The sequence below is a fragment of the Simochromis diagramma genome, unplaced genomic scaffold (assembly GCF_900408965.1).
Source record: "Simochromis diagramma unplaced genomic scaffold, fSimDia1.1 OVJJ01000424.1, whole genome shotgun sequence".
Taxonomy (NCBI): Eukaryota; Metazoa; Chordata; class Actinopteri; order Cichliformes; family Cichlidae; genus Simochromis; species Simochromis diagramma.
Genome location: NW_024387119.1, coordinates 324,247 through 350,292, shown reverse-complemented (window position 1 = coordinate 350,292; position 26,046 = coordinate 324,247). Strand labels below are relative to the sequence as shown.

The 26,046-nt window shown below is 43.2% G+C and overlaps 1 protein-coding gene and 1 long non-coding RNA gene across 4 annotated transcripts in view; one reads left to right on the top strand and one right to left on the bottom strand.

Moving 5' to 3' along the window:
• Positions 1–5,477: 5,477 nt before the first annotated feature.
• Positions 5,478–25,680, bottom strand: LOC120743298. Of its 2 annotated transcripts, none has more exons than XR_005698146.1 (3): positions 25,581–25,680; positions 20,742–20,870; positions 5,478–5,536 (listed from the first exon to the last, which is right to left on the bottom strand). It is a non-coding gene; the product is annotated as an uncharacterized LOC120743298 (long non-coding RNA). The 2 variants fall into 2 exon arrangements; XR_005698147.1 differs by having other exon boundaries at positions 20,742–20,888; positions 25,599–25,680.
• The window catches only part of LOC120743288, an 82,398-nt gene continuing 75,272 nt past the window's right edge, over positions 18,921–26,046 (top strand). Inside the window, exons 1-3 of one of the 2 annotated variants that reach the window (XM_040046869.1) lie at positions 18,921–19,398; positions 20,677–20,858; positions 25,569–25,707. In XM_040046869.1, the coding sequence (XP_039902803.1) occupies positions 18,993–19,398; positions 20,677–20,858; positions 25,569–25,707 (727 nt within the window). In that variant the 5' untranslated portion in view covers positions 18,921–18,992. The remainder of the gene's footprint in view (positions 19,399–20,676; positions 20,859–25,568; positions 25,708–26,046) is intronic. The other variant, XM_040046870.1, reaches the window with a different exon arrangement.

The window sequence follows — 26,046 nt, the reverse complement described above, 5'->3', positions numbered from 1 at the left end:
GATTATAGAAATCAGTGATGATACCCAGCCCTAGTGAGCAACCTAGGCCGACAGAAGTGGATGTAGCTGTAATAGGAAAAGAACTATTGCTAACTTTTCTGTTAAGGCCTGATCCTTCTGAAATTCATAGCCAGTGCTCTGACACGGTGTCATCAATCTTTGAATGCTGAAAAAGCACAGTGTATCCAGAAAAACACATATTATATAAATTATTATAAAATTTGTGTGCGCCTAACTTTAAAAAGTTAGTCTAGAGCCCTGATTTTTAAATTATCTTTTGCATTGAGAGTTTAGCTTTTTTAAACTTCATCTTCAAATTGAAATCCTTATTACTGGAGTGATAGTAGATCTGGAAATATTTACTATCAATGATTCTTTTTTAATGAAATTATCACATAATAATTAACTTTGTAAGTGTCCAACTAAATAAAAGAAAAATAATTAGCAGATTCCCACCCTCATTTTCAAGTACATTTTGTGATGAAGACGTACACACTCTCGCTCTCTCTCACACACACACACCACGATAAGATTTAAGTGGATTTATGTAGCTGTGAATTTTTAGATGTTTATTTTCCAGATGTTGTACATTTGTTGTTTTTTCTTTTACTAATAGAGCAGTTGGCGATATGCTGTTCATTTCTATTTGTGCTCTAGTCATTTATTACATCTTCCTAAAGTCTCCTCCACCCATGTTTTCCTCCTGCCTGTCCTGCCATCATCATACTGTACACCAGATACATTTTTAATAACTGAAACAACACAAATAGAAATTAAGAAATAAAAAGATAAAAGAAACACATGAACCAGAGGAGACGGAGCTGATCTTGGCAACAGAGCATTCGCACCATAATTCTGATGCTGCCTCAGAGGGCAGGAGTTAAGAAGGAGAGAAGAAAATTCACGAGTCGATGAATTTACTGATGCACTGTAAGAACGTCCTGAGTTCACTGCAGCATCTGGCCTTTCTGTGTGGAGCTTGCATGGTCTCCTCGTGTGTGAGTGGGTTCTCTCAGGATTTCCTCCCACAGTCCAAAGACTTGCAGTCAGTGGGGTTGAGGTTAATCTGTGATTCTAATTTGCCCGTAGGTGTGAATCGTTGTCTGTCTCTGTGTCAGACTAATGGGTCTAATTGCATAATTAGATGTCCACTATCTGTGGCCATCCATTAGATAGCTTGACTTCATCTCGTGCAGTCTTTCACCAGTTCATGGGAAACCCAGTCAGCAATCTTCTGTTATCTGAAACGAAGCTCCTGCAGCGCAGCTACACTTTCTACATACACCTGTGTATGTAGGTCAGGGGTCACTGAGCTTACCGAGCCAATGATTAGTTCTAAAGGTTTTAGAATCAATAAAATGACAACAGTGCCCAAAGTTATGCACCCGCCTGATTTTGTTTAAACAATTATTGCACACTTTCTGTTAATCCAACAAACTTCATTTCACTTCTCAAATATCACTGTGTGTGTCTCCTATGTGATATATTTACCTGACATTTTTTATCGTAACAACCAACAATTTATACAGGAAAATACCGTATTTACCGCACTATAAGGCGCACGTAAAATCCTTAAATCTTCACAAAAATCGACAGTGCCCCTTATAATCTGGTGCGCCTTATGTATGAATTTTGGTTTGTGCTTACTGACCTCGAACCGGTTTTATGTGGCACACTATGCTCGAAAATCTGTCAAAAAAAGATTTTTAGTGCCACTTTTTGGAGCATTACGGTTACCGTTGCCAGGAGGCTCGCGGAGTAATACGTACTGTGCTTCAACACAACATTACCGTGTTGTGTGTGTATAACGACTCCAAAATGGCACCCGCGAAGAGACACGCTTACGAAGCTGATTTTAAACTTCGAGCAATTAGTTATGCAGAAGAGAATGGAAATAGAGCAGCTGCCAGACAATTCGGCATTAATGAGTCCATGGTGCGCAAGTGGAGGAAGCAAAAAGATGACCTAAAACAAGTAAAGAAGACCAAAAGGAGTTTCCGAGGGAACAAGGCGCGATGGCCGCAGTTAGAGGACAAAATTGAACAGTGGGTTATTGAACAGAGAACAGCAGGTAGAAGTGTCTCTACAGTCTCTATTCGACTCAAGGCAACAGCGGTAGCACGTGACATGCAGATCAACGACTTTCGAGGGGGACATTCTTGGTGCTTCTGTTTTATGAAAAGGCATAATCTCTCAATCCGCACAAGAACTACTGTCTCACAGCAACTGCCAAAGGATTACAAAGAAAAGTTGGCCATTTTCCGCACGTACTGCCAGAATAAGATCACTGAAAAGAAGATCCGGCCAGAACACATCACTAACATGGACGAGGTCCCCCTCACCTTTGACATCCCCGTGAACCGTACTGTCGAGAAAACAGGGACCAGTACGGTATCTATATGCACCACAGGGAACGAGAGAGAGAAAATGAGCGAGTGGCTGAGGGAAGTTTATGTCAAGAGACCGGATGGCTTTTTCCACAACTCTCCGTCTCTTTTGATCTACGACTCCATGCGCGCCCATCTCACCGAGGCTGTCAAAACCCAAGTGAAGCAAACTAATTCGGAGCTTGCCGTCATTCCGGGTGGATTAACCAAAGAACTCCAACCACTAGATATTGGTATCAACAGGTCGTTCAAAGTTAAATTACGAGCTGCGTGGGAGCATTGGATGACAGAAGGCGAACACACATTCACCAAGACAGGGAGGCAACGCCGAGCGAGTTACGCCACTATCTGCCAATGGATCGTGGCTGCTTGGGCTAAGGTATCAGTCTCAAGTGTCGTCCGAGCTTTCACGAAGGCTGGAATAATCACTGAACAGCTAACAGCAACGAGACTGATTCGGATAATGATGAGAGGGATCAGGGCATGCTTGATGCCGAAATTGCCCAGCTGTTTAACTCAGACATGGAAGGTGAAGAGTTTGAGGGAATTGTGGAAGTTGAATGTACCGTACTGGAAATGTAAGTGTATTTTTCAATATTTAATGTGTTACAGCTTAACAGCGTTAAGAGTTACTGTGAATGAGCTTAATAAAGGTCGAGTTATTTTTTTGTTTGTCTTAATGCGCCTTATAATATGATGCGCCTTATGTATGAAAACAGAGCCAGTCTTCAACAGTGCGCCTTATAATCTGGTGAGCCTTATAGTGCGGTAAATACGGTAATGACTATTAACAAGGTTGCCCAAACTTTTGCATCCCACTGTATGGAAAAGCTCTTTTTTAGAGCTTTATCATTTCACACATAAATGATATTAAACCTTTCCACACTTGCTCAGATGTAGGGAGAGAAAAGTCAGGGGGATTTCAGTCTCTTTCTATCCTCATTATATGGGCTAATTATAGTTAATTAGTGTTTCTGTTTTTTGTGTCTCCTTCCAGTTTCGCATCATGTCCTGGCTGTGATGGTGGAGGTGTATGAGGGGGCAAAGTCTGTCCTGCTGCCCTGTCAGTACACAGGTTTTGTAGTTGAGGACCCCACAATGATATGGACTCGCACTGATCTCAACCCCAAATCTGTCCACCTGAGACAAGAAGAAACTGATGATCTGAGCGGACAAAACCAGCGTTACAGCGGGCGCACGTCAATGAGGCCTGATGCTCTGGACACTGGAGACTTCAGCCTCACTCTGAGAAACCCCCGACTGACTGATAGTGGCAACTACACCTGCTCCATCCGCACTGAAAGGGAGGAACTGAAACTGACAGACGTACAGCTGCATGTCAAAGGTAAAAAAAACCCAATAACGTCTGTAATTACATGTCAAACATGAGTACAGTGCTGACACAGGTCAGAGGTCACAGTAAAAGGTAGTAGAAAGGGTCTTTCTAGTAATCTAAACCTAAAAAATGGCAGAAACATTTTATAAATGCAACCAGTCTGGAAACATCAAAACAAAACTGGGGAGACAAAGAGATCATGACTGGGGAAATCTGAGGTAAACTAGCATGAGCACACTGAGGACAGGACACAGAGACAAACTGGTCTAACTAAAAAAAGTCAGAGGCACTAAAATAATACAAAAGTCATATAAAATAGAATGAAAATACAATAGAAAACTCAAATATGAGCATTTTATAATTCCAGCTCAAAGACACAGGACCATCACAAACACAGATGCTTTCATTATCATCAGTGTGACTGCTGCTGCTGATGTTGTGGTTTCTTGTTCTCTCAGACCAGCAGGTGGAGGTGAAGGTGGAGGAAGGCTCAGACTCCGTCATCCTGCCCTGCAACACAACACCTGACCTGCCTGAGGACACCACAGTGAAGTGGACTCACTCTGACCGAGAACTCATGATGGTCCACGGGTGTTCAAATGGAAGCGACCACCAGGACGACCTTTACTGTGGTCGCACAAAGATGAACGAAGACCTGCTGAGAACTGGAGACCTCAGCCTGACCCTGAAACACCCCACAGAGAGAGACAGTGGAGGATACATCTGCACCATCTACAGGGACAAAGACATCCTGACACAGAAAGTAGTGCTGCAGGTCAAAGGTCAGAGATGTAGCTACAGGTCAGAGGTCAGTGCAGATTGAGTACAGCGTTCAGCAGTCATGTGATGTTGTTTTGTTTGTCCACAGAACCGTTTCCATCCTGGGCCACAGTTCTCCTGGTTTTCCTGCTTCTTCTTGTAGTTGTTTCTGCGAGTCTTTTGTTTCATTTCCGTCACGCCTTGGTGTCAGGTGAGTCTCCCATACTACACTACCCATAATGCATGTAGTTAGCAGGCGTCCTCTGGGGTTTCTTGACTTGTTCCGCTAATTTATCCATTAATATGTAAATATTTAATTAGGATATTAATGATGAAAGAACTGCCGTCACAGCCCATTGTTCATCTTACTGCTGTCTTACTCCGTACAGTTTTCTACACATATTTCTGTACATTGTTACCTGCATATACAAACTTCAGTTGCTGATGTAGATAGGACCACTTTGTGTCTTCCTTTTATATCCCCTTGCTATAAGAGTTGTGTAACACCCACATTTCTCATTCGTGGGATCATAGTTTTTTGTATTCTTTTCAAATTCCACCAGTAAGATTGGGGAGACCTTTTTCCATTACATTAGCCTGTCCCTGCTGGTGGTGTCGTTCAAACAGAAAACAAGTCTTTGTTAGTCTGTAGATGTTGGAGGAGCTCCTCAGTGGGCACATTCTCTCAGAGAGTCTGCAGGACAGTTTGGTCTGAAAGCTCCTCCTGTGTCCTCGAGGATCAGAGTGTAAAATGAGAAGTGAACAAACACCTGCTGAACTTTGACCTCCAGGAGAAAACCTGATAACGATCCCCCTGTGAGAACAGCGAGATCTGCTCTCCGTAAACACAAATCAGACTTTGTGCTTTAGACTCTTTGAACCTCCAGCATTCAGTGAAGCTACAGATGGATGATTCAAACAGGACATGGCATTTCTCTACACCTCTGAAAACCTGCTGCTGTCTGTGTTTGCTGTTCTTTCAGTGATTCCAGTGAAGGTGGAGGTGGAGGAGGGGGCGGAGTCTGTCCAACTGCCCTTTAAAACCACAAAAAACCTGTCGGGGGAAATTCAAGTGATATGGGAACGTTACGAGCCGTTCCAGAAGGCTCACGTGTTTACAAACGGCCCAAACCAATATGAAGAACAGCACCAGGTTTACAAAGGCCGAACTGTGATGAACAAAGACCTGCTGGAAACTGGAGACCTCAGTCTGACCCTGAAACAGCCCACAGAGAGAGACGGTGGAGAGTACAAGTGTTTGGTCTGGAGGAAGGGAACCTTCATCAGAAAGAAAACCGTGAAGCTCAAAGTCAAAGGTTGGTTTGTCTGTTTGTTTGCTGGCTTGTGTGATTGTGTCTGACTGTCTTGTGTCTCCTCTGCAGGTCCAGGATCAAACAGAGGACATCAGGACCAGAAGCAGCTCCATTGATCCGACTCCTCTGATGGCTGATCAATCAGTGTTACGACTGCTGTCGTAATGTTGTCTCTCATGTGCACCCGGAGACGGTACCTGCAGATTGGCTAATGGAGACAACATATTTACACAGCAGCATGTAGGGGTGGCTGCCTTTGTATTTGATCGCTGTTTTCTCCTGTTTTTGTTCGTTTTGGAGGTACGCTGCTGTCATTTGGTTTAATTTCTTTGAGTATGTTGTTTGTATCATTGTCTCAGGGACCCAGCAGTAAAGCATAAAGGACACAGGTGTTTAATTTTAAAAATTGGGTTTTATTGACCCAAAAGTATAAAAAGATATTTAACAAAGCCAAAACTTAAACAGGCAGACCAGCAAAACAGGTCAACTCAATAGACTAAGCTCAAGATAACAATTAACGAAAGCTCAAGCAAACATAAGACAAACTGACCTCCTGAAATGACACACGGGGGAACGTTAATACTGGTTTAGCTAAAACACATGACACACACAGAGGAAAACAAAATGGCTGCCATGTAACCAACTAATACAAAACAATTAAACAAACTTGAAACACCCTCCAGGCAATGAGGCATGATGGCTGTCAGTGGTACTTCAGCTCTCCCAGCCCTCTGCCACACCTTTTGCCTGGAGAGGAACCAAAGCCCAGCTGACTCACACACAGGAAGATGTATTAATATAAAACAGAACTTTGGCCTTGCAGTGTTCATACGTGTGCATGCCATATAAACATTGGAGGGTGTAATAAAAACAAATGATAAAGGAACAATATTGGACAATGAGTAGAATATATTTAAAGTAGTGACAGCAAAGCAAACTAAAGTGAAGTAAGTAACGCTGAGGTGTGGCCCTGTGCAGCTTGCCATCACACCTTGAGCCCCTTTTGTTGTATTGCCGTTAGTTCCACCCCGAAGCTAAAGTCGCTCCTTTGTATTGAACCCACTCATTGTAAATGAATCGCCATCAACTTGTACTAATTATGCGATGTGCTGCTTACGATCACACAGGGATGGATCACCCGTATATTATGGTCTAGACGGGCCGTAACAATCAGTTTGATCTGTGTGATTGATCAGTGATGTCAAACAGCATGATCACGGGTCCATAGTAACGCTTTTTGTTCTCACTCGCCTTTTTTAACTTGTCAATTTGGTTTTGATCTAAAATATTATAATAATTATTGTTCTATGAATTTAACCTCGGTCATAACAATTTAATCTGATCCAGTGTTGTTGTTCTGCTGTGGTGCTTGTAATGGAGCGGCTGCTCCTGACGACAGATGGATGATTCAAACAGGACATGGCACACAGAGAAGAAGGAGTAGAAGAAGAAAGCTGAATGCCTGTAATGATGATCTGCAGAGGTGTGGACTCGAGTCACATGACTTGGACTCGAGTCAGACTCGAGTCATTAATTTTATGACTTTAGACTTGACTTGAAAAAATGTTCTAAGACTTGTGACTTGACTTGGACTTTTACACCAATGACTTGGGACTTGAATTGGACTTGAACCGGTTTACTTGAAAAGACTTGATATTTTACCCCAAATATAAAATTTAACATGCATATTATATAGAGATTGAAAATGTGACGTCATTCACGGGTAGAACCGCAAAGGATTCTGGGAACTCGTGGCAAGCGGTACTAGCGCACGCAGGCTTTCAATTAAAATCGGTTATACAGCGATAAAAAGAAACACAAAAATGTCAAGAAGCTGTTGTATTATTAACTGCAATAGCCGGTCGCATGACAGCCACGGGAAGCCGACGGGTAAAGAGATCGGTTGTTATCAGATTACGTCGTTGAAGAGAAATTGTTCGAGCCATGTTTCCGAAGTAACAAAGAGGCGACTGGATTGCAGCCATTCAAAGACCAAATATAACGTCCCAGAACACTCCAGCTCACAGGTTAGTCTGCTCCAAGCATTTCCACAAAGGTCAGTCTGCTGTTGTAGTTAATGCGTCATTTTTCATAACATAATTGGTGATATAGGTTACAAGCAAGTCTGGCGCTGAACAGAAATTGTCGCGCTATGCTCCTTTATTTATTGTGTTTATTGTGCATAAATAGTGAATTGTCCTGACACAATATTGCGTTTCGCTTCTGTTATTATGGTACATTGACAAAAACATATACTTTTATTCACAGGATAAAACAGTTGTTTTGTATCACTAATTGCCCAGTGCGATTACAGCATACAATATTATTGTCACTGTTACATTTCTGTGATGCTACCAGAAATTATTTCCACTGCTAATTAATTACCATTGAGCTCAAAGGTCCTATTAATAAACGGTTAACGAATGTGTATTTATGACGACGATTTGTGAGACTGGTAAACTTATGATACGTACGATGGTCTTTACTTTCTACACGGTGCATTTCAAGGTCCTGCACCCATCCGTCGGTAAACTGTACCTGGGCTTGTTGCAGTGACCGGAAGTTACTAAACTTCATGAGTGTGTGCACTCACTCCAAGAACCGTATGATTATAAATATGCATATAAATATGCTAGGATGAGATAGCTGACTTCATCTAACTAGCAAATGTTTTCCAGGCTACGTTGGTGATGCAGTTTTTTTTTAAATGATTTTTAAAAAAAAAAAAAATCATTTATTTATATATGTATGATATTTTTGTCATGCGATTTTAAAGCCGGTCCTACAACCGCATCCAAGAATAACATGCAGCTTATCTCAGAACTGTCGGTGAAAATTATTCTTGGAGCTAGGTTTAATTGAGCTGCATTTTAAAGAGGTGCAATTTCACAATTTGTGTATATTTTCTAAGTTCACTATTTTGTCATGTGTTGAGAAAAACACAGATTTAAAAATTACATGGTCTAATATTTACATTTAGCATAACTGCAACATGCTTTTCTCGTTTTTTTTTTAAAGACTCGAAAGGACTTGAAATTCAAAATTTCAGACTTGTGACTTTACTCGGACTTTTACACCAGTGACTTGAGACTCGACTCTGACTTGCCTGACATTACTTGAGACTTGACTTGAGACTTGAGGATAAAGACTTGAGACTTACTTGAGACTTGCAAAACAATGACTTGGTCCCACCTCTGATGATCTGCATGGATCAGAGGAACAGTGAGAAAACTTGGAGGAACCTTTAAGGAACAATGTGAAGACAGAAAAACAGGAAACACACTGCTGAGCTTAACTTTTGCACTGTCCACTTCCTGCTGTGACAAAACAAATTTCCCACGTGTGGGACTAATAAAGGTTATCTTATCTTATCTTATCTTAGATTCAGAGTCTGAAACAGCAAGAAAACACTGCCAGTAAACACCATCCAACTATTTAGTGTGCAGTGTATATGTTGAGCTCTGAATGTGTGTAAGAGTCCAGCAGACAGTCTGAGCCTGTTTGGCTCTACTGAAGTCTGGATGTAGATCATGGAGGAACTTCTCACTTCAGGCTCTGATCCTGTTCTTACACACTGAGGTTTTGTCTCGTTTTCTTCATCCTGCTAAGCTGTTCGTGTTCAACACTACAGAGGGAACAAATCCACTCAGTGATTCAGTTTGTTTGGAGGAAGCAGCTCATCTGAGGTCATTTGATCATCAGGTTGATTTGGATTTATTGAACATGACGGTATTGCTTTTTGAAGTATGATCGTATTGATGGTCATAACCCAGACAGCTGCTCTGACTTTCTAGATTTCTTTCTTTCTCTTTATGTACCCCTAAATTACAACAACAGTCGTCTCAAGATGCTTTAAACTCTAAGTCTGTGTAGTGTCTCAGTCATCCAGGTCATGGTCGTCTAAGCAGTTTGGAAAAGAAGTGAACAAACATAGAGTATGCTGTGCAGAGCAGCGAGCAGTTCTCAGACCTCTACACTGGAGACACCAAGCAGCCACTTCATGCTCTCTCTTTCTAGTCCCTGTCAGGACTCTTGCTGCAGCATTTTGGATCAGCTGAAGGCTTTTCAGGGAGTTTTTAGGACTTCCTGATAATAATGAATTACAGTCGTCCAGCCTGGAAGTAATAAACGCATGAACTAGTTTTTCAGCGTCACTCTGAGACAGGATATTTCTAACTTTACAGATGTTGCACAAATGGAAGAAAGCAGTCTCACATATTTGCAAGTGTTATCTGGCTTCATGGTTAAAGCTGGGTGTCATCTGCATAGCAGTGAACACCTGTTCAACCACTCGCACGGTAATGTGCATGAAAATGAAGCTCCACAGGCTGTTGGACAATAAGCGTTATAGTTTCAGTTGGTCCAGTTTAATGTGCAGCCATCACCTGAGAAATAATCAGCAGCACGCGCGCTCAGCAACAAAACCATCGACTGGAATCAAAACCATTATTTCACTGCTCTGTGCTTTAAATCAGCAGGTTAATGATTTGCTGCAGCATTCGTTTTCACAATAGTGTTCTTTTATAGATTTTTAATCCCTATCTGATAATTAGTCTCTCATGGGTGGCGCTCGTAGGGATCATTTTTTGTGGAGTCATGTGATCCATCAAACACCCCCTTTGATTGGTCACATGCTGCCAGCACCGCCTCTTTCATGTGAACGTATGAGCAAACTCTGGGTTAACTTAGTGAGTTGGTAACCAGCCTCGTGTGCCTGCTTATCCTGCTCATCACACATGTTGGTTTGTACAACCTGACTGTAACAATGAAAACAGTCTGTTCTTCACTGGGATTGGGACTGAGCCACGGTCGCCCCCATCGTTTTACACCAAATGCAACACAAAGGCGATTATTGTCACCACTGAACATGTTAACCTCTACACTATGGAGCCATAAACCTCTGTTCTTACAGTACAGGATGCTTTCATTAGATGAAAGCACAAACTACCAATATGCTCATATCTGGTTTCTTCACTTGGTCCCGATGCTAATAAACATTATACATGTCCTGAGGGGAGCATGAATATCTGACCCACAATCATCATATTGCATCCTGTAACAAACATGTCTGTGTCGGCTCACAGAACAGAAAACACAAAGCATCTTCGCTGTGTCGGCTTCTATTTAAAGAAACAGAAACAACAAAAACCTAAAACCAGCAGCAGCAGGGAAATTACACGTCTCCTGTATCATGAGCTGCACAGCCTCCGGATAAAAAATGTCTTGGAGAGCGGCCATGGTAGGAGAGGGCTGGGACAGGACAACACGTTCATTTTACCAAGTTTCCCACAGGAGCACCCCGCTTATAAAGAATAAATGTCAGATTTGTTAAAGCCTCTTAAATGTTGTTTAATGGTCTGAGAGCAAGAATAAACACAGGATTCAAGTGTAGGCTTGAAATACTACTTGGAATGGACGGTCTGAATATATAAGAAAGCCTATATAGGAACAGACAGTGTTAAAGTCTAAAAATCTTTCTTACTGAAGCTCATCGGGGAAACAAAGACTTCAGACCCTCCCACTGTCTGCACAGAGATCTGCCAGAGACAGTGGTGCTATTCCACAGAGCTGATTGGTCAGAAGGTGGTGAGTTCATACCTGCTGATCTCTAATCAGTAATATGCAGAACACAGAGAGCGCTGAGGTCTGACCCAGTGAACTCTGGGTCACATTTGACTGAATGTTTAGAGATTTTCATTGTTTTTCAAAGGTCTCACAGAGGACACAGACTGGGCTGCTGTTTCATTTTCCTAAAAGCTGTTTTATTCATTTCTTTTCTTCCCTTGTGTTTCCTTACTTTGATTTACCAGAGAGGAGATTAGTTTGTAAGAGCGTAGAAGCTCCAGCAGCATTTATAATACAAAGACTGAAACATTTCACAAAGAGGTCAGAGTGACTTCAGAGTTATTCCTAAAGACGTCAGCAGATGCAGAGCTGTCTGCAGCTGGTCTGTGTCCAGAGGAATGTGTTTGTAATAACCAACAAACACGACTGCAAGTACTCAGCTTCATGCTTTAGAAGGCCACAGTGATGTGGACTCTTCAGCTGATGCCAAATCTGTGCACGAGGAGGAGGAGATGATCTTAGCGCTACGATGGTCACACATCACACAGATTCAGCCTCACTCTGAGAAAACCAACAGACTGACAGCAGCAACTACACCTGCTCCATCAGTGATGGGAGAGCAAAGACTGACAGTCGTTCATTCAGAGGTCAAAGGTCAGCAACAAACCCCAGCACCTGCTGTAGATACTGATGCCAGTACTGTAGGCAAAGGGCAGAGGTCATGAGGGGAAGATTTCCTAAATAGACTCACCAGTAACATGTAGCTGAGAGCTAAACTCAGTGGAAACAGGATGTCTCTGCTTCAACAGCTGCAGTCTTTACTGCAGGTGGAGGGCTACACTCACAACACTTACACACTGTGCACAGTGGAGAACAGGTGGACGCACACAGACGTGCAGCAGAAAGAGTTTCATAGTTTCATAGTTTCACAGCTGTAAACAACAACATGAATTTGTCTGTGAGAGTCCAGTCTGGTCACAGCTCGGCTTCAGTGTGAGATTCTCTCCTTCCTCCTGCGTGATGACTGTTTCATCTGGGAACGACCTCGGGCAGCACTGCTGCATTATCTTGTTTAGATGTTGGGAAGGCCTCCAAACATGATCCACCCACGAGGCCAATGAGCACGAAGGGGAAGGAAATGTTTATCAAAGCAGAAAAACACAACACCATCCTGAGAGTGCAGCCATACTTCTCTCTGTGTGAGACACCTCCCGCTCAGCTGTTGCTTAGCAGCCGTGTTTACTCTGGCATGGAAACCAGAAACTGGGTTGTGAGCTGGACTCTGACAAACAGCAGCAGCATCGAGCAGCGTCACCATCAGGTTTCCATAACGCAGCAGAAGCACAACACCTACAGTCTACCTGTAGACTGTAGGTGTCAGCAGCAGCAGTGTTGAATAATGAGAAGGCAGCGTGGCAGCAGTGGTGTCTGCTGCTCCCCGTCTCCAGCAGGCAGCAGTGTGGCAGGATTTCAAACATGGTAACCCAATCAGGTTTGGGGCTCTGCACCTTTAATCAGGCCTACATCGTGTTTACTCTGAGCCCACAGAGTCTCAGGGACTTCCTGTTGTAGCTGCAGCGTCTTCCTCTGATGTTGTGTAAAGTGCTGTTTGTGTGTGTGCACAGCAACAGAGAAGCTTTTGTAAAAAGTCATCTGTGAGAGCCTGAGTGTGGTTTCATCTGTAGGTTGTCAGGCAGTGATAAGGCCTTCTTTCCCACTGTGACAGTTACACACGAGGAGCTGAGTTTGACACGTCAAACATGTCACAGTGTGCAGATGTTGTTGTGTTTAGAACAAACGTTCATGCCTGTGCCGCTGTGTGTCAAAGGCATCATCTCCTTCTGTAGATATGTGAGGTAGAGTGTGTGTGTGTGTGTGTGTGTGTGTGTGTGTGTGTGTGTGTGTGTGTGTGTGTGTGTGTGTGTGTGTGTGTGTTTCCAGCTGGAAACATACACGTGTGGCTGATTAGAGCCACACACGTGAGTGTCAGGATCACTCCCGTCACTTTTAGCCACTTCTAGGCTGAAAGTTATTGTAAAAAGATGTGAAATGGTTTATTTCACAAGTGTGTGTACAGGGTGTGTGCGATCACGTGAGCTGGAAGTGTGGTAACTTTAACCTCAAGCATCAGTTGAGTGAGTGCAGCTGTGCGTGTTTCCTGCGCCTCCTCCTGCCCATCAGAAAACAGAATGCAGACATCTGTCTTCCTGTCCTTCAGCCAACTGTCCTCCTGCTTGTTTGGCGTCCTATACTGTGTGTGCTGAACTGTTTGTTTTATCTCTTTAAGGAAGGATGAAAGAAATAAAAAGAAACGGGGGGACCTCCAACTTTCTCTCATGATGGGATAGCTGTGGAAATATCCAACAGTTACACTCCAGTGGATGCTCAGAAAACAGCTGTGGGTTATTATCCACCAGCCTTCTTCTAGTAGCTGACCTGCTGCTAAAATCTTGAAAATCTCATTTGCACAAAATTGTCTGTCATTTATGATCCAATCAGCTTCAGTTTCTTCTGTGTCGTGTGACATCATCGAACCTGATAAATCTCAAAATCTGATGACAATAAATGTACATGAAACTGATCAAGAATTAGTGCGAAATATTTAGAAACGTTGTGACAGGACATGACAGGGAAACTATTTTACGCTGATTATTCTTGCAGAAGTGTCCTTCACTGAGTATCCATCCAATTCTTCTTTGATTATTACATTTGTACACATCTGTGGAAATGTCTCTGGACTCTCCTCAGCAGTAGATTTACAGCTTTAAACAGAGAAACATTTATTTCCCCAGAGATTGTTCAAATAAAAATCCTTATTCTAAACATTAAGATTTAAGATCTATGGTTCCCATGGTGACAGCCTTCACCTCTAAGGCTTGAATAAATGTCTTGGATTGCTCTCAGGATCTGATGAGCTTCAGTCTCCACCAAAAATCTACGGAGCAGAAACTACAAGTAGAATTTATCTGATGTCTGTATCAGGATGAAACTGAGGCCAACCTGGAAATTCTTATTTTCATGTCTTTTCATTTAGTTGAACAAGAAGAATCATTTCTAATGATTTAAACGTTGAAATGAATGTAACAGAGAAATAAATGGATGACTAATGAAAGTGAACTGAAGCTGTGCTGACACACTGAGGACAGACAGGACTCTGCATGCTGCGTTTACTGTCTGCTCAGGACAGCAGAGCACCGCTGCACACAGAAGGGTTACTGTCTGCTGTATTCATCACAGAACACTTCTATCAACATTGTTCAGAGTTTATTTCAAATTTTTGTATATTATCATTTCACAATAACCATTTACTGGCTCTTAAAAATTAAGAAATATAGCTGCAGTTTGAAATGAGGTCATACTTATTCTATCAGACATTTGAATATATTTCTCATGTTTTAAATTATAAATAACACTTCTTTAAAAAGGTCCCGGTCAGCTTTCAGAGAGCTCACGCTGAGTCTGTGCAGCTGCACATGGCAGACTGCCACAGATCAGCTCTGAGGAAAGAGGAGGTCGTTCAGCTTCCTCATAGGTTCACACCTGTTGATGAACTTTGTGTCGGCCAAAGTTCATCAACAGGTGTGAACCTATTAATTTCTGCTCTTCAATAGAGAAGAGATTTAAACTTTCACAAATTATGCCAATTGCAAAGCACTGAGTAAAATGTTGGGACACACCTTCTCATTTAATGTTTTTCTAGGCTTCTTACCTCCTCTATGCTTCATGTTGGGAACCATGCATGTAGAAACCATCTGTTCATATTTTCTGTGTCGCACAGAAACACCTGAGTTGATGTGAAGACTGAAGGTTTCTACTGGTTGGGTTTGATTCTCATCCAGGTGTCTCTGGAACAGAAACCTGGGACCCTACAGAGTGCAATGACAGGTTACTACTACTTGCAGCATGCATACAAAATATAGTTAGGTACATACTGCATATGACTCCGTGGTTTCTTAAAGTTCCCGTAGCCATCAAGCTTTCAGTGTATTTCAGTCTCACATAGTGAACAGGTTTGAAAGGTTTTACTCTTCAGTTTTTTTAATCTCGGTTTTGTTTTTACATTTCAGATTTAGTGTGTGGAGCCAAGCCTCATGGCAGACTGCCACAGACAACACCTAAGAAAGGACAGACTGTTGAGTTTCCTCATAGTTTCACACCTGTTGATCAACTTTCTGTCAATCTTCAAATCCCTGCAGCTGTGTCAGCTGATCATATCCTGTCCTGTGATTGGCTGAGCTTCAGGCCTTCTCTCAGTCAAACTGGAAACAGGGATTGAGACAGTGTGAGGGTTTGTGGAGTGCCACAGTGCTGTAATGAATACTGTAGTGGAAGAAGTTCTTTCACACTCTTCATCCTGGAGCTACTTTATGTCCATGATCTGCATGGAAACACATCTATGGAGAGGAAATCCAGCTGCTGAGGGTCACATCTGCATCATTGTGTGTGAGATCTTTGATCTGTGATCAAACATGAAGATGTTTGTGGTGTTTGTGATCCTCCTGCACGGTAAGTACACCTTCCTCTCTCTGCTCTCATCATCAGCTTTTCTTTCATCTCTCTCTCTTTAATGTGTTGAAGTGCAGCAGGAGGAGATTTCCATCAAACACTGGATTCTGATTCAGATCAAACTAACAATCCAAAGCAGCAACTTTCAAATCTCTGGATTCTTCTTGGTGCCTTTCAGATGAGCTCATGTTACAATCAGCTGCTGTGTGTGTTGTGCAGATCTCTCACCGTGCAGGCAGTCTTTGTCCTTCAAGCTCGGGTCCTCTACCAGAGGCCTGGGAGCTTGAGGGTCCTGCGCAGTATCTTAGCTGTTCCCAGGACTGCGCTCTTCTGGACAGAGATCTCCGCTGGTGTTCCAGGGATCTGCTTGGGGCCACACACCTAGCTTGGGAGTCACCAGATCTACTCCTTCTATTACCACTGGGACCACCGTTACCTTCACCCTCCACATCTTCTCGAGCTCTCCTCTGAGCCCTTGGTACTTCTCAGGCTTTTCGTGTACCTGGAAGTCCCACAGGATCTTAGCTTGGTCATTCGCCACCACCCTTGGGGTCGTCTCCCATTTTGACCTCGGGATTTCCAGGCTGTACTCATCACAGATATTTCATCAGCTTGATGTCATCCTTGTAGAAGAGGTGGCTGATGATTGCGCCACTCTGTAGTCGGTATCCTCAGCCCGTCTTGTGTCTTGTCACTGATCTCACTGAGGGAGTTTAGGCCTTTGCAGAACACCAGTGGACAGAGCGTCTCCTTGGTAGATCCCACACTTGATGGTAACTTGTATTATTTCCTTGAAGTTGGCCTCTCGTGTTGTTTGCCACATTCCCACTGAATTCCTCATAGACTCTTAGGGTCCTGTTAATCTTGTGCAGTTGTAGGCATTCCTGGATCAAAGTGTGGGGCACTGAGTCATAGGCTTTCTTGTAGTCAATCCAGGTTTTGCACAGGTTTGTCATTCTGGTGTTACAGTCTCGAATGACTGCTCTATCTTCCAGCTGCTGGTGTTTCAGTCCTCTGGTATTCTTGCCAGTCCTTTTCTGTGGCCCGCTCATGTACTGAGCCATGTGCCTGTTCATCTTAGCCGCTATGATGCCTGACAGGTGCTTCCATGTAGTATGTAGTACTGAGGCAGGTTATTGGCTGGTAGTTGGATGGGACCAGTCCCTTCTGGTGATCCTTGGGGACGGTCTGGCCTTTAGTTAGCCAGCCACTCAGGGAGTGCAGCTTCTTTAGCAAGTCTGCATGAATCATGACAAGGCTTGATGCTCTCTGATTCTTCATGTTGGATAGCCTTTCCTGGTTGCCTGCCACAGTGATGGTTACTTGTCACAGGTATGGGCAGCTTGCTGTATTTCTAAGCCATCTCTTTTTTCATCATGCCCTTCTGCTGCTCAGATAGTTGGCTAACTTCCCTCCTTGCTGCCTGGATCTTGGACTCTACTCTCCTTCTACATGAAGGGTACTGCTACTTTTGGCTGTTCATCTTATAGCTAACAATCTCATTGATCACTGCCACGTGACATCCAGGCTTCCCCTCTCTGCAGATAACCCGCAGAAAATGGTTGGATGGATACCTGGTCATTTCTTTGTGTTTAGGTTGTATTTGAGTGCAACACTTGTCTCTCTGGTGTCTGCAGTTGTGTGTTGGAGACCAGCTTTTGCATGCTGGGTCAAACTTTCTTTGTCCTTGTGTGTCCTTCCAGCTTTCCAGCATGTTTTTGCTGTGGTCGTGGAGGTGAATGAAGGTGCACTTTCTGTCTTGCTGCCTTGCCAGTACACAGGTGTCATGCCTGAGGACCCTATGTTGATGTGGACTCGCAATGATATTGATCCAAAATTTGTCCACGTGCAAGAAGAAGAAGGTCCAAATCTTGAAGAGTGAAACCAGCGTTACAGTGGACGTACATCAGTGAGGCGTGATGGTCTGGAAATGAAAGACTTCAGCCTCACTTTGACAAAACCCAAACTGACTGATAGTGGCAACTACACCTGCTCCATCAGTAATGGAAGGAATGAACGAAAACTGACAGACGTACAGCTGCATGTCAAAGGTCAGCAGTCCAGTCTAACATCTTAAATAATAAAGCTGAATTATTTCTTTAGCAGCAGCAGAAATATGCAAAAAGCTAAGAAACCAGGAAGGGGGGGAAAGTGTTTGGAGATGTCCAACGGCTTTATACTTCATACTGTTAAAAATAATTTTCATACAGTTGTGCTTCTTTTTACAGTTATGTTATTCTTTCCAGTTATTTTTTAAGCCTCTTAAATGTTTGAGTATGTATAAAAATGACTTATTTATAAACAGTTAATGAAAATGTTGTTATATCTGTAGACTCCAATTACTCCATCATATTTATTACAAAGATTTAAAATGTGATTTTTGTCCAACAAATGATGGAACTCACTCAATGCTAACAGTATCACTGCTGCTGCTTCTCTAGTTTATATTGTTATCTACTACTTTCAGACCAGCAGGTGGAGGTGAAGGTGGAGGAAAGGTCAGAGTCTGTTCTCCTGCCCTGCAAAACAACACCTGACCTGCCTGAGAATGCAGCAGTGGAGTGGACTCGCTCTGACTGTGAACTCATGATGGTCCATGTGTATGTAAACAGAAGTGACCATCTTACAAAACAGGACGACCTTTACTGTGGTCGCACGAAGATGAACAAAGACCTGCTGAGAACTGGAGACCTCAGTCTGACCCTGAAACAGCCCACAGAGAGAGACAGTGGAGGATACATCTGCACCATCTACAGGGACAAAGACATCCTGAGACAGAAAGTAGTGCTGCAGGTCAAAGGTCAGTGCTGTAGATAAACAACAGAGGTCCGTGGTAAAAATGATAATTCAAAAGTCATATCTTTCTTTCTTTTTTCTTTACCTTTGTTTATTTCTCCACAGAACAATTTCCAGCTTGGGCAGCAGCTGTCCTGGTCCTCCTGGTTCTCCTTCTTCTCCTGATTCTTGTTGTTGTTTCTGGAGGTCTTTTATTTCATTTCCGGCACTATTTCATGCCAGGTGAGCTTCGGATGTTCAGACACATGAGATCTTCATGGTTTCTGTGCTGATGTGTGTAAGACATGGCCGACTGTGGAGGCTCCGTCTGTCTGTGCTTCTTCATCCAACATGTCTGCAGCACTTTACAGGACGCTGCAGACTAGTTACCAAAGAACGAGTCAGGAACACATCAGGAACAAACTGAGACACAATCTGACTGAGACTAGAAGACAAGGAGGGACAGGGAGGTCATGTGACCATCACAGCTGTGTTCGCCTGCCTGAAGACACCAAAGTTGAGTGGACAAATATTAGTGGGAAGGTCCACGTGTATGTGAACGGCTCTGACCGGCCTGAAGAACAGAACAGTTGTTATCGAGACCGCACGAAAATGAAGAAAAATCTGCTGAAACCTGGAGACCTCAGTCTGACCCTGAAACACCCCACAGACAAAGACTCAAACACCTACACCTGCACCGTCTACAGCAGGCAGGGAAGCATCCTGATGAGGAAACAAGTGGAGCTCCATGTCAGAGGTCAGCCTCATCACCATGATGGGTTCATTAGCAGTGAGGCAGCTATGTCAGTCCCCATAGATGGGGAGTAGTAGTAGTAGTACTTAAAAGTAAAATAGGAAACAACCAGCCTCTACTTTCAAGATTAGGCTTAAACCTTTCCTTTCTGATAACGCTGGATCAGGTCACCCTGAATCCCTCCTTCGTCCTGGTTTCATCTGATGTGCTTAGAACTTTTCCACTTGTTTCACTCCCACTGGAATCAGTCAAATATGTTTTCACTATAAGTATTTGACTTCATCTGATTAAAGACGATGTGCTCAGTGCTGCTGCTGTCTGTTCGGCTCATGCTGTGTTTGTTCTCTCAGTCCTGCAGGTGGAGGTCGAATCAGGGGTGGAGTCTGTCCAGCTGCCCTGCAAAACTACAGCTCATCTGCCTGAAAATTGTAAAGTGGAGTGGATGGATGGTGATGAAGATGAGGTCCATGTGTATCAGAACGGCTCTGACCAACCTGAACAACAGGACCAGGTTTACAGAGACTGGACGAAGATGAAAAAAGACCTGCTGAAAACTGGAGACCTCAGTCTGACCCTGAAACACCCCACAGATGATGACAGAGGCATCTACACCTGCACCGTCTACAGCAGGGAGGGAAACATCCTGCTGAAGAAACAAGTGGAGCTGAAAGTCAGAGGTCAGTGCTGTAGATACAGTTAGCAAACTAGCTAACCCTCTCTTTAATAAATATATATTTTTTGTTTATGTAAACTTTTTGTGTGGACTCAGCACATTGTGCCAGTTCGTGACATGCCAGGGAATTGAAGGCTGTCAGTATCAGTCGAGCAATGACAGCTCGGTGAATGGCTGGACGGGCCCCGTGGGTCAAGGCCTGACCAGGTTACGTGTTCTCAGATGAGCAGTGGTATGCCTCATTCAGTCCAGGTTTCTGGACTTCTGCTATCATCAATATGCATATTGTGGAGATCAGGGAAATATTTTACTGCTACTATTCACTCTCCCTCAACATTTGAACCCGTTTTTAACAATATCTTATAAACTGCTCTTAGTCTGGCCCCTCACCCACGACCAGTCTCTCTTAGTTTCCCTGAACCACCTTCCTTGGTTCAAGAAAACATTACATTTAACATTTCCTGCAATGGACACCTTGACTCACCTTCAAAGAAAGCTTTGACTCTGACCAGTTGACAGTCACACTGTTCTTTAAGAAGCCGCCAGATCTGCTCCATCATCATCTGTTACTGTCTGTGCAGCTCATGTTGCGTTTATTGTCCTCTTAGTCTGTCAGGTGGAGGTGGAATCAGGGGTGGAGTCTGTCCAGTTACTTTGCAAAACCACACTTCACCTGCCTGAAGATGCTGAGGTGGAGTGGAAGAACGGGTTTTACAGGAAGGTCCACATATATCGGAACGGCTCTGACCAGCCTGGAGAACAGGAAGTGGTTTACAGAGACCGAACAAAGATGAATGAAGACCTGCTGAAAACTGGAGACCTCAGTCTGACCCTGAAACACCCCACAGAGAGAGACAGTGGGAGATACAGCTGTGTGGTTAGAAGGAAGGGAAACATCCACAGAGGCAAAACTGTGCTGCTGAAAATCAAAGGTTTGTTTGTTTGTTTGTTTGTTTGTTATTTTCATAGTTCCTGTCTGACTGTCTTGTGTCTCCTCTGCAGGGAGAGTTCAGGTCCAGGATCAAACAGGGGACATCAGGAACAGAAGCAGCTCCATTGATCCGACTCCTCTGATGGCTGATCAATCAGTTTGATCTGTGTGTTCTTTGATTATTGATCAGTGATGTCAGAGTGGAGTCAGTGTGATGTTGTTGTTGTGTGTTTGAGACTTTTAGTGTCCATGAAGGTCTCTGCTGCCGTAGATCCTCTGAACTGTGACAGAGGTCTCACTCTGGAGGAAACTCTCAGCACTTTCCAGCAGCTCCTCCATCATGGAGGACGTTCCCTCACTGTAACAGGTGGAGGAGAGAGGAGAGGAAGCACAGGTGGATCCTCTGAGGAAGAGGAGCGTCCTACAACCACATGATCACATGACCAGAGGACAAGCATGTGCAGAAACACATTAAAGTCAGCCTGTAAACACGTTTGTGAATGCCACTGTAGATACAGGCACAGACTCATCTGTGGTGCAGCTGAAGACATTTGAGTCATGTTGTGTTTGCAGACGTTCCTCTTCTCTGGTTTCTAACTGGATTTCTGGAAGTTATTTTAAACATCATCAGTGATAACTGTTTGCTCCTGAACAGAGTTCATCCTGAACATAATCCGATCACACAGGAAGCAGAACTGAGCTTCTGTGTGAGGGACGTTTGCTCGGAGTCATCGTGGTGATTCGAGCTGCCACAGGAAGTGCAGCTCTGCAGTTTCCTGAGTGATTGTTGTGTCAGAGGTGAAAATGACACAGCCTCACTGTGACTGTTTAACTCTGTGTTTAGTGTTTGTGGTGAACATGTTTGTCCTTTTCGCTTTGGACGAAATGTTTTTATGTGATGTGAGACTGTTGAGCACTTTTTACTTTCTGTGTTTGGTTACTGAAGGACGAGCCAGCAGCGGTGTGGCCTCCCTGCTGGTGCTTTCCTCCCTCCATGTTTCCTTTACTGTGCGGCTCTGAGTGTGAAGCTGAAGTTACTGCTCCATCCGGCCTCTTTCTGTGATTTAATGCTGATTTGTGGCCAACATGGTGCTGCAGTCTTTTTGTATGCTGTGTTTGTTTTATTGCACTGCATATCTTTTAAATAAAGTATTCATATTATTGAAACGTCTCTTTTGTCTGTGTGGATTTTGCAAACTTGTGTAATTTATATTATTGAAATATTAAATCTTTCCTTGGATGACATCTAAACACCCGTGACCCCTCTGACCACACCAGGGCCGCAGCTTTCACCTCTTCCTGTCTCTCTGCAGCTCTGTGTTCATGTTCGTGTTTACAGAGATGTTTCTGCCTAATCAGTGTTTCAATCACGCAGGCTTTTATTTGTTTTATGAAGGAATGAATTGTCTAATTCAGTTCATATAAACAGGTCACATGTTTGGATTTACATTCTTCTTTCTCTGGCTGATCTCTGGATGATTACCGGGGAGGAAATGATCAGCTTTACAGAGCAACAGGCTGACTGTGAGAGAAGTTCAGTGGAGTCAAAATCCAGAGCAGCAGAATGAAAGAAACACAAAACACTTCAGCCTCTGCATCAGTCTGAAGATGAGTTCAATAATGTACAAGAACAAAGCAGAATGTTTCAGTGCTCAGATCTTTGTGGCAGCAGCAGAAAAAGTTTGTTTTTAATAAAACAGAATTATTTTATGAAGTTTAACACGTCTTATTATTTAGACGTGGAGCTTTGAGATGAAGTGATTCTTCCACAAACTTAAACAATATTTTATTAAAATGAAAATAGAAATTCTTTGAATGTGAAACTGGAATAGAGAAAAACATCTTAGACGATTTCTTTCTGTCACACAAGTTTTTTTCTTGAGTCTCTTTAAATGAGAGTTCTCTCTGTTTTTCTCCTTGAATCAAAGTTTTTCTCTCAGTCAGTTTCCATAAATGGTTCTTATATAAGGCTTTTCTATACTCAAAGCACTTTAAACGACTTCACTCATTAATCCAAGCACTTTTCCATACACCCTCTGACATCCACACTGTGATGCATCACAGAGCAACTTGGAGTTAGTGTCTGGCTCAAAGATATTTAGGATGCACACTGCAGGGAGTGAACCACCAACCTTCCGAATAGCAGAGAACCTGCTCCACCACCTGAGCTACACCCCAACACTGAGTCACATTCAGTGTGAGCAGCCAAACATGATGGCAGACTGCCACAGATCACTTCTGAGGAAAGAGGAGGCGTTCAGCTTCCTCATAGTTTCACACCTGCATGAAGCAGCCTCACCCTGACAGCTTCAAATCACTGTGTCAGCTGATCACTTCCTGTCCTGTGATTGGCTGAGCTTCAGGCCTTCTCTCAGTCAAACTGGAAACAGGGATTGAGACAGTGTGAGGGTTTGTGGAGTGCCACAGTGCTGTAATGAATACTGTAGTGGAAGAAGTTCTTTCACACTCTTCATCCTGGAGCTGCTTTATGTCCATGATCTGCATGGAAACACATCTATGGAGAGGAAATCCAGCTGCTGAGGGTCACATCTGCATCGTTGTAGCTACAGTGGATGTTTCAGCGTCAGGACTGAAGGCGGAGCTTTGTGCGTGTCAGGGTGAGGCCGCAGCAGCCGCCTCCACCCGGAGCGCTCGGGCGTGAAACTAGGAGGAAAGCCGACGTCCTCCTCTTTCCTCAGAAGTGATCTGTGGCCGGCCGGACTTCATTCCACAGATGTGCTTTAACAAAGTGTGAAGCTGAACTCTGAGCTGTGACAGTGAAGCAGTGTGAGAGTGTCAGTAGATGATCAGCAGAGGAAAGTGAAGCTGCTGTGAGCTGATGTCCTGAAGGGCTTTTAAAGAGTCTCTGAGTTTGACAGGAACATGAAGATGTTTGTGGTGTTTGTGATCCTCCTGCACGGTAAGTACACCTTCCTCTCTCTGCTCTCATCATCAGCTTTTCTTTCATCTCTCTCTCTTTAATGTGTTGAAGTGCAGCAGGAGCAGATCGTCCAGGTTTGTGCTTCCCGTCCTCTTTGAACTGAGCAGAAATTTTCCCATGAATGCATCACAACATTCATTAACATTTCCCTTATAACTATGAGCGTGTGTAACTACACTAACAGCAGAATACATGTATATTAAACATGTTCAGATTAAGCTGTGATTTCTTGCTGTAATCCACAGCTCACAGATAATTTTTGTTTCTGTTTGTGTGTCCTCAGTTTCCCAGCATGCTCTGGCTGTGGTGGTGGAGGTGAATGAGGGGGAAAGATCTGTCCTGCTGCCCTGTCAGTACTCAGGTTTAATACCTGTGGACCCCACAGTAACATGGACTCGCAATGATATTGATCCCAAATCTGTCCACGTGAGACAAGAAGAAGAAGAAGATCTCAGAGGACAAAACCAGCGTTACAGAGGGCGCACATCGATGTGGCCTGATGCTCTGGACTCTGGAGACTTCAGCCTCACTCTGAAAAACCTGCAGCTGACTGATAGTGGAAAATACACCTGCACACTCAGCAATGAAAGAAATGAAGTGAGATTGGAAGATGTACAGCTGCAGGTCAAAGGTCAGCAGTACAGATGTCCTGATAGTCGTACAAACCACAGTCCAACAGTGCACAGTAATAGTTGGCAGACACTTTAATGATACTGTATCTGTTCAGTGTTGTGACTTTTACTTTTTTACTTTATCTGGACAAACTTCAGTTTTAAACGTGGTCCTTTTAGAGTTGAGTTCAGAACGTTTAGTTTTATTTGAGGCTTTGTTCACCAAAAAGGAAATACCTCAGAAATATTTGATTCAAACGTCCAAAAAAACATGAACTGTTCTTCTTTTCATGAGCACAGACGTCATCGTCCTCATTCAGGACAGACTCTTTATAGAAAGTGACTGATGTCTTGTCCCAGCAAATGCCATTTTTGCTGCTTTTTGTTGTTCAGTAAGCAGAAGTAAAGCAAAGAGACATCATTTAGGTTTTACAGGTGGTTGCAGCTGACAGATGCCGCTCCCTGAAATTTTTTCTCGGTTAAAAAGAAGTTTTTCCTTACCACTGTCGCCAAGTGCTTGCTCAAAGAGGGTCGCCAGTTCATATTTTCTCTGTATTATTGTAGAGTGACCTGAGATGAATCTTATTTTAATTTGATGCTCTGTGACCTCAAAACTGCAAATATTTTAATTCACAGCAATGAAATAATAAAGAGCAATAAGCAAATGTGGCTTTGAAGCAGGAAGAATGAAAGTTTCTTTGTTGGAAAGCATTGTTGTTGTATATGATCACGACTGGTAGAACATACATACCCAAACTAGATCAGTGGAACGACTATAATTTCTGCTTCTGTAGCTCAGGTTGTGGTTTATTATCATTTGCAGACCAGCAGGTGGAGGTGAAGGTGGAGGAAGGGTCAGACTCTGTCATCCTGCCCTGCGAAACAACACCTGACCTGCCCAAGGACACCACAGTGGAGTGGACGAGATTTGACAGAGAACTCATGATGGTCCATGTGTATCCAAACAGAAGCGACCACCTTAAGAACCAGGACGACCTTTACTGTGGTCGCACGAAGATGAACGAAGACCTGCTGAGAACCGGAGACCTCAGTCTGACCCTGAAATACCCCACAGAGAGAGACAGTGGAGGATACATCTGCACCATCTACAGGGACAAAGACATCCTGAGACAGAAAGTAGTGCTGCAGGTCAAAGGTCAGTGTTGTAGATACTACAGATGGCACCACTTTGTTATGTCCCATACCAATATCAGAAATTTGGATGTCTGCTGATACAGATATGAATCTGATACAGTCTTTTATCATTAGTAAAACTTTTTTTCTGTGTCGTGCTGCATTTTGTAAGTTCATACTCAAGTTTTAACAAACAAACACATAAAACTAATCATGTATGTGTATGCAAAATATTTCACTTTTCAACAATACTGATCCTTTTATTTAAACTTTTAGCAGAACGTTAAATCTACACATTTAAAGTAATATTCAAAAAGTCATTTAAAATGCAATTTTATGCAGTTTTCAAAACTGGTTTGGT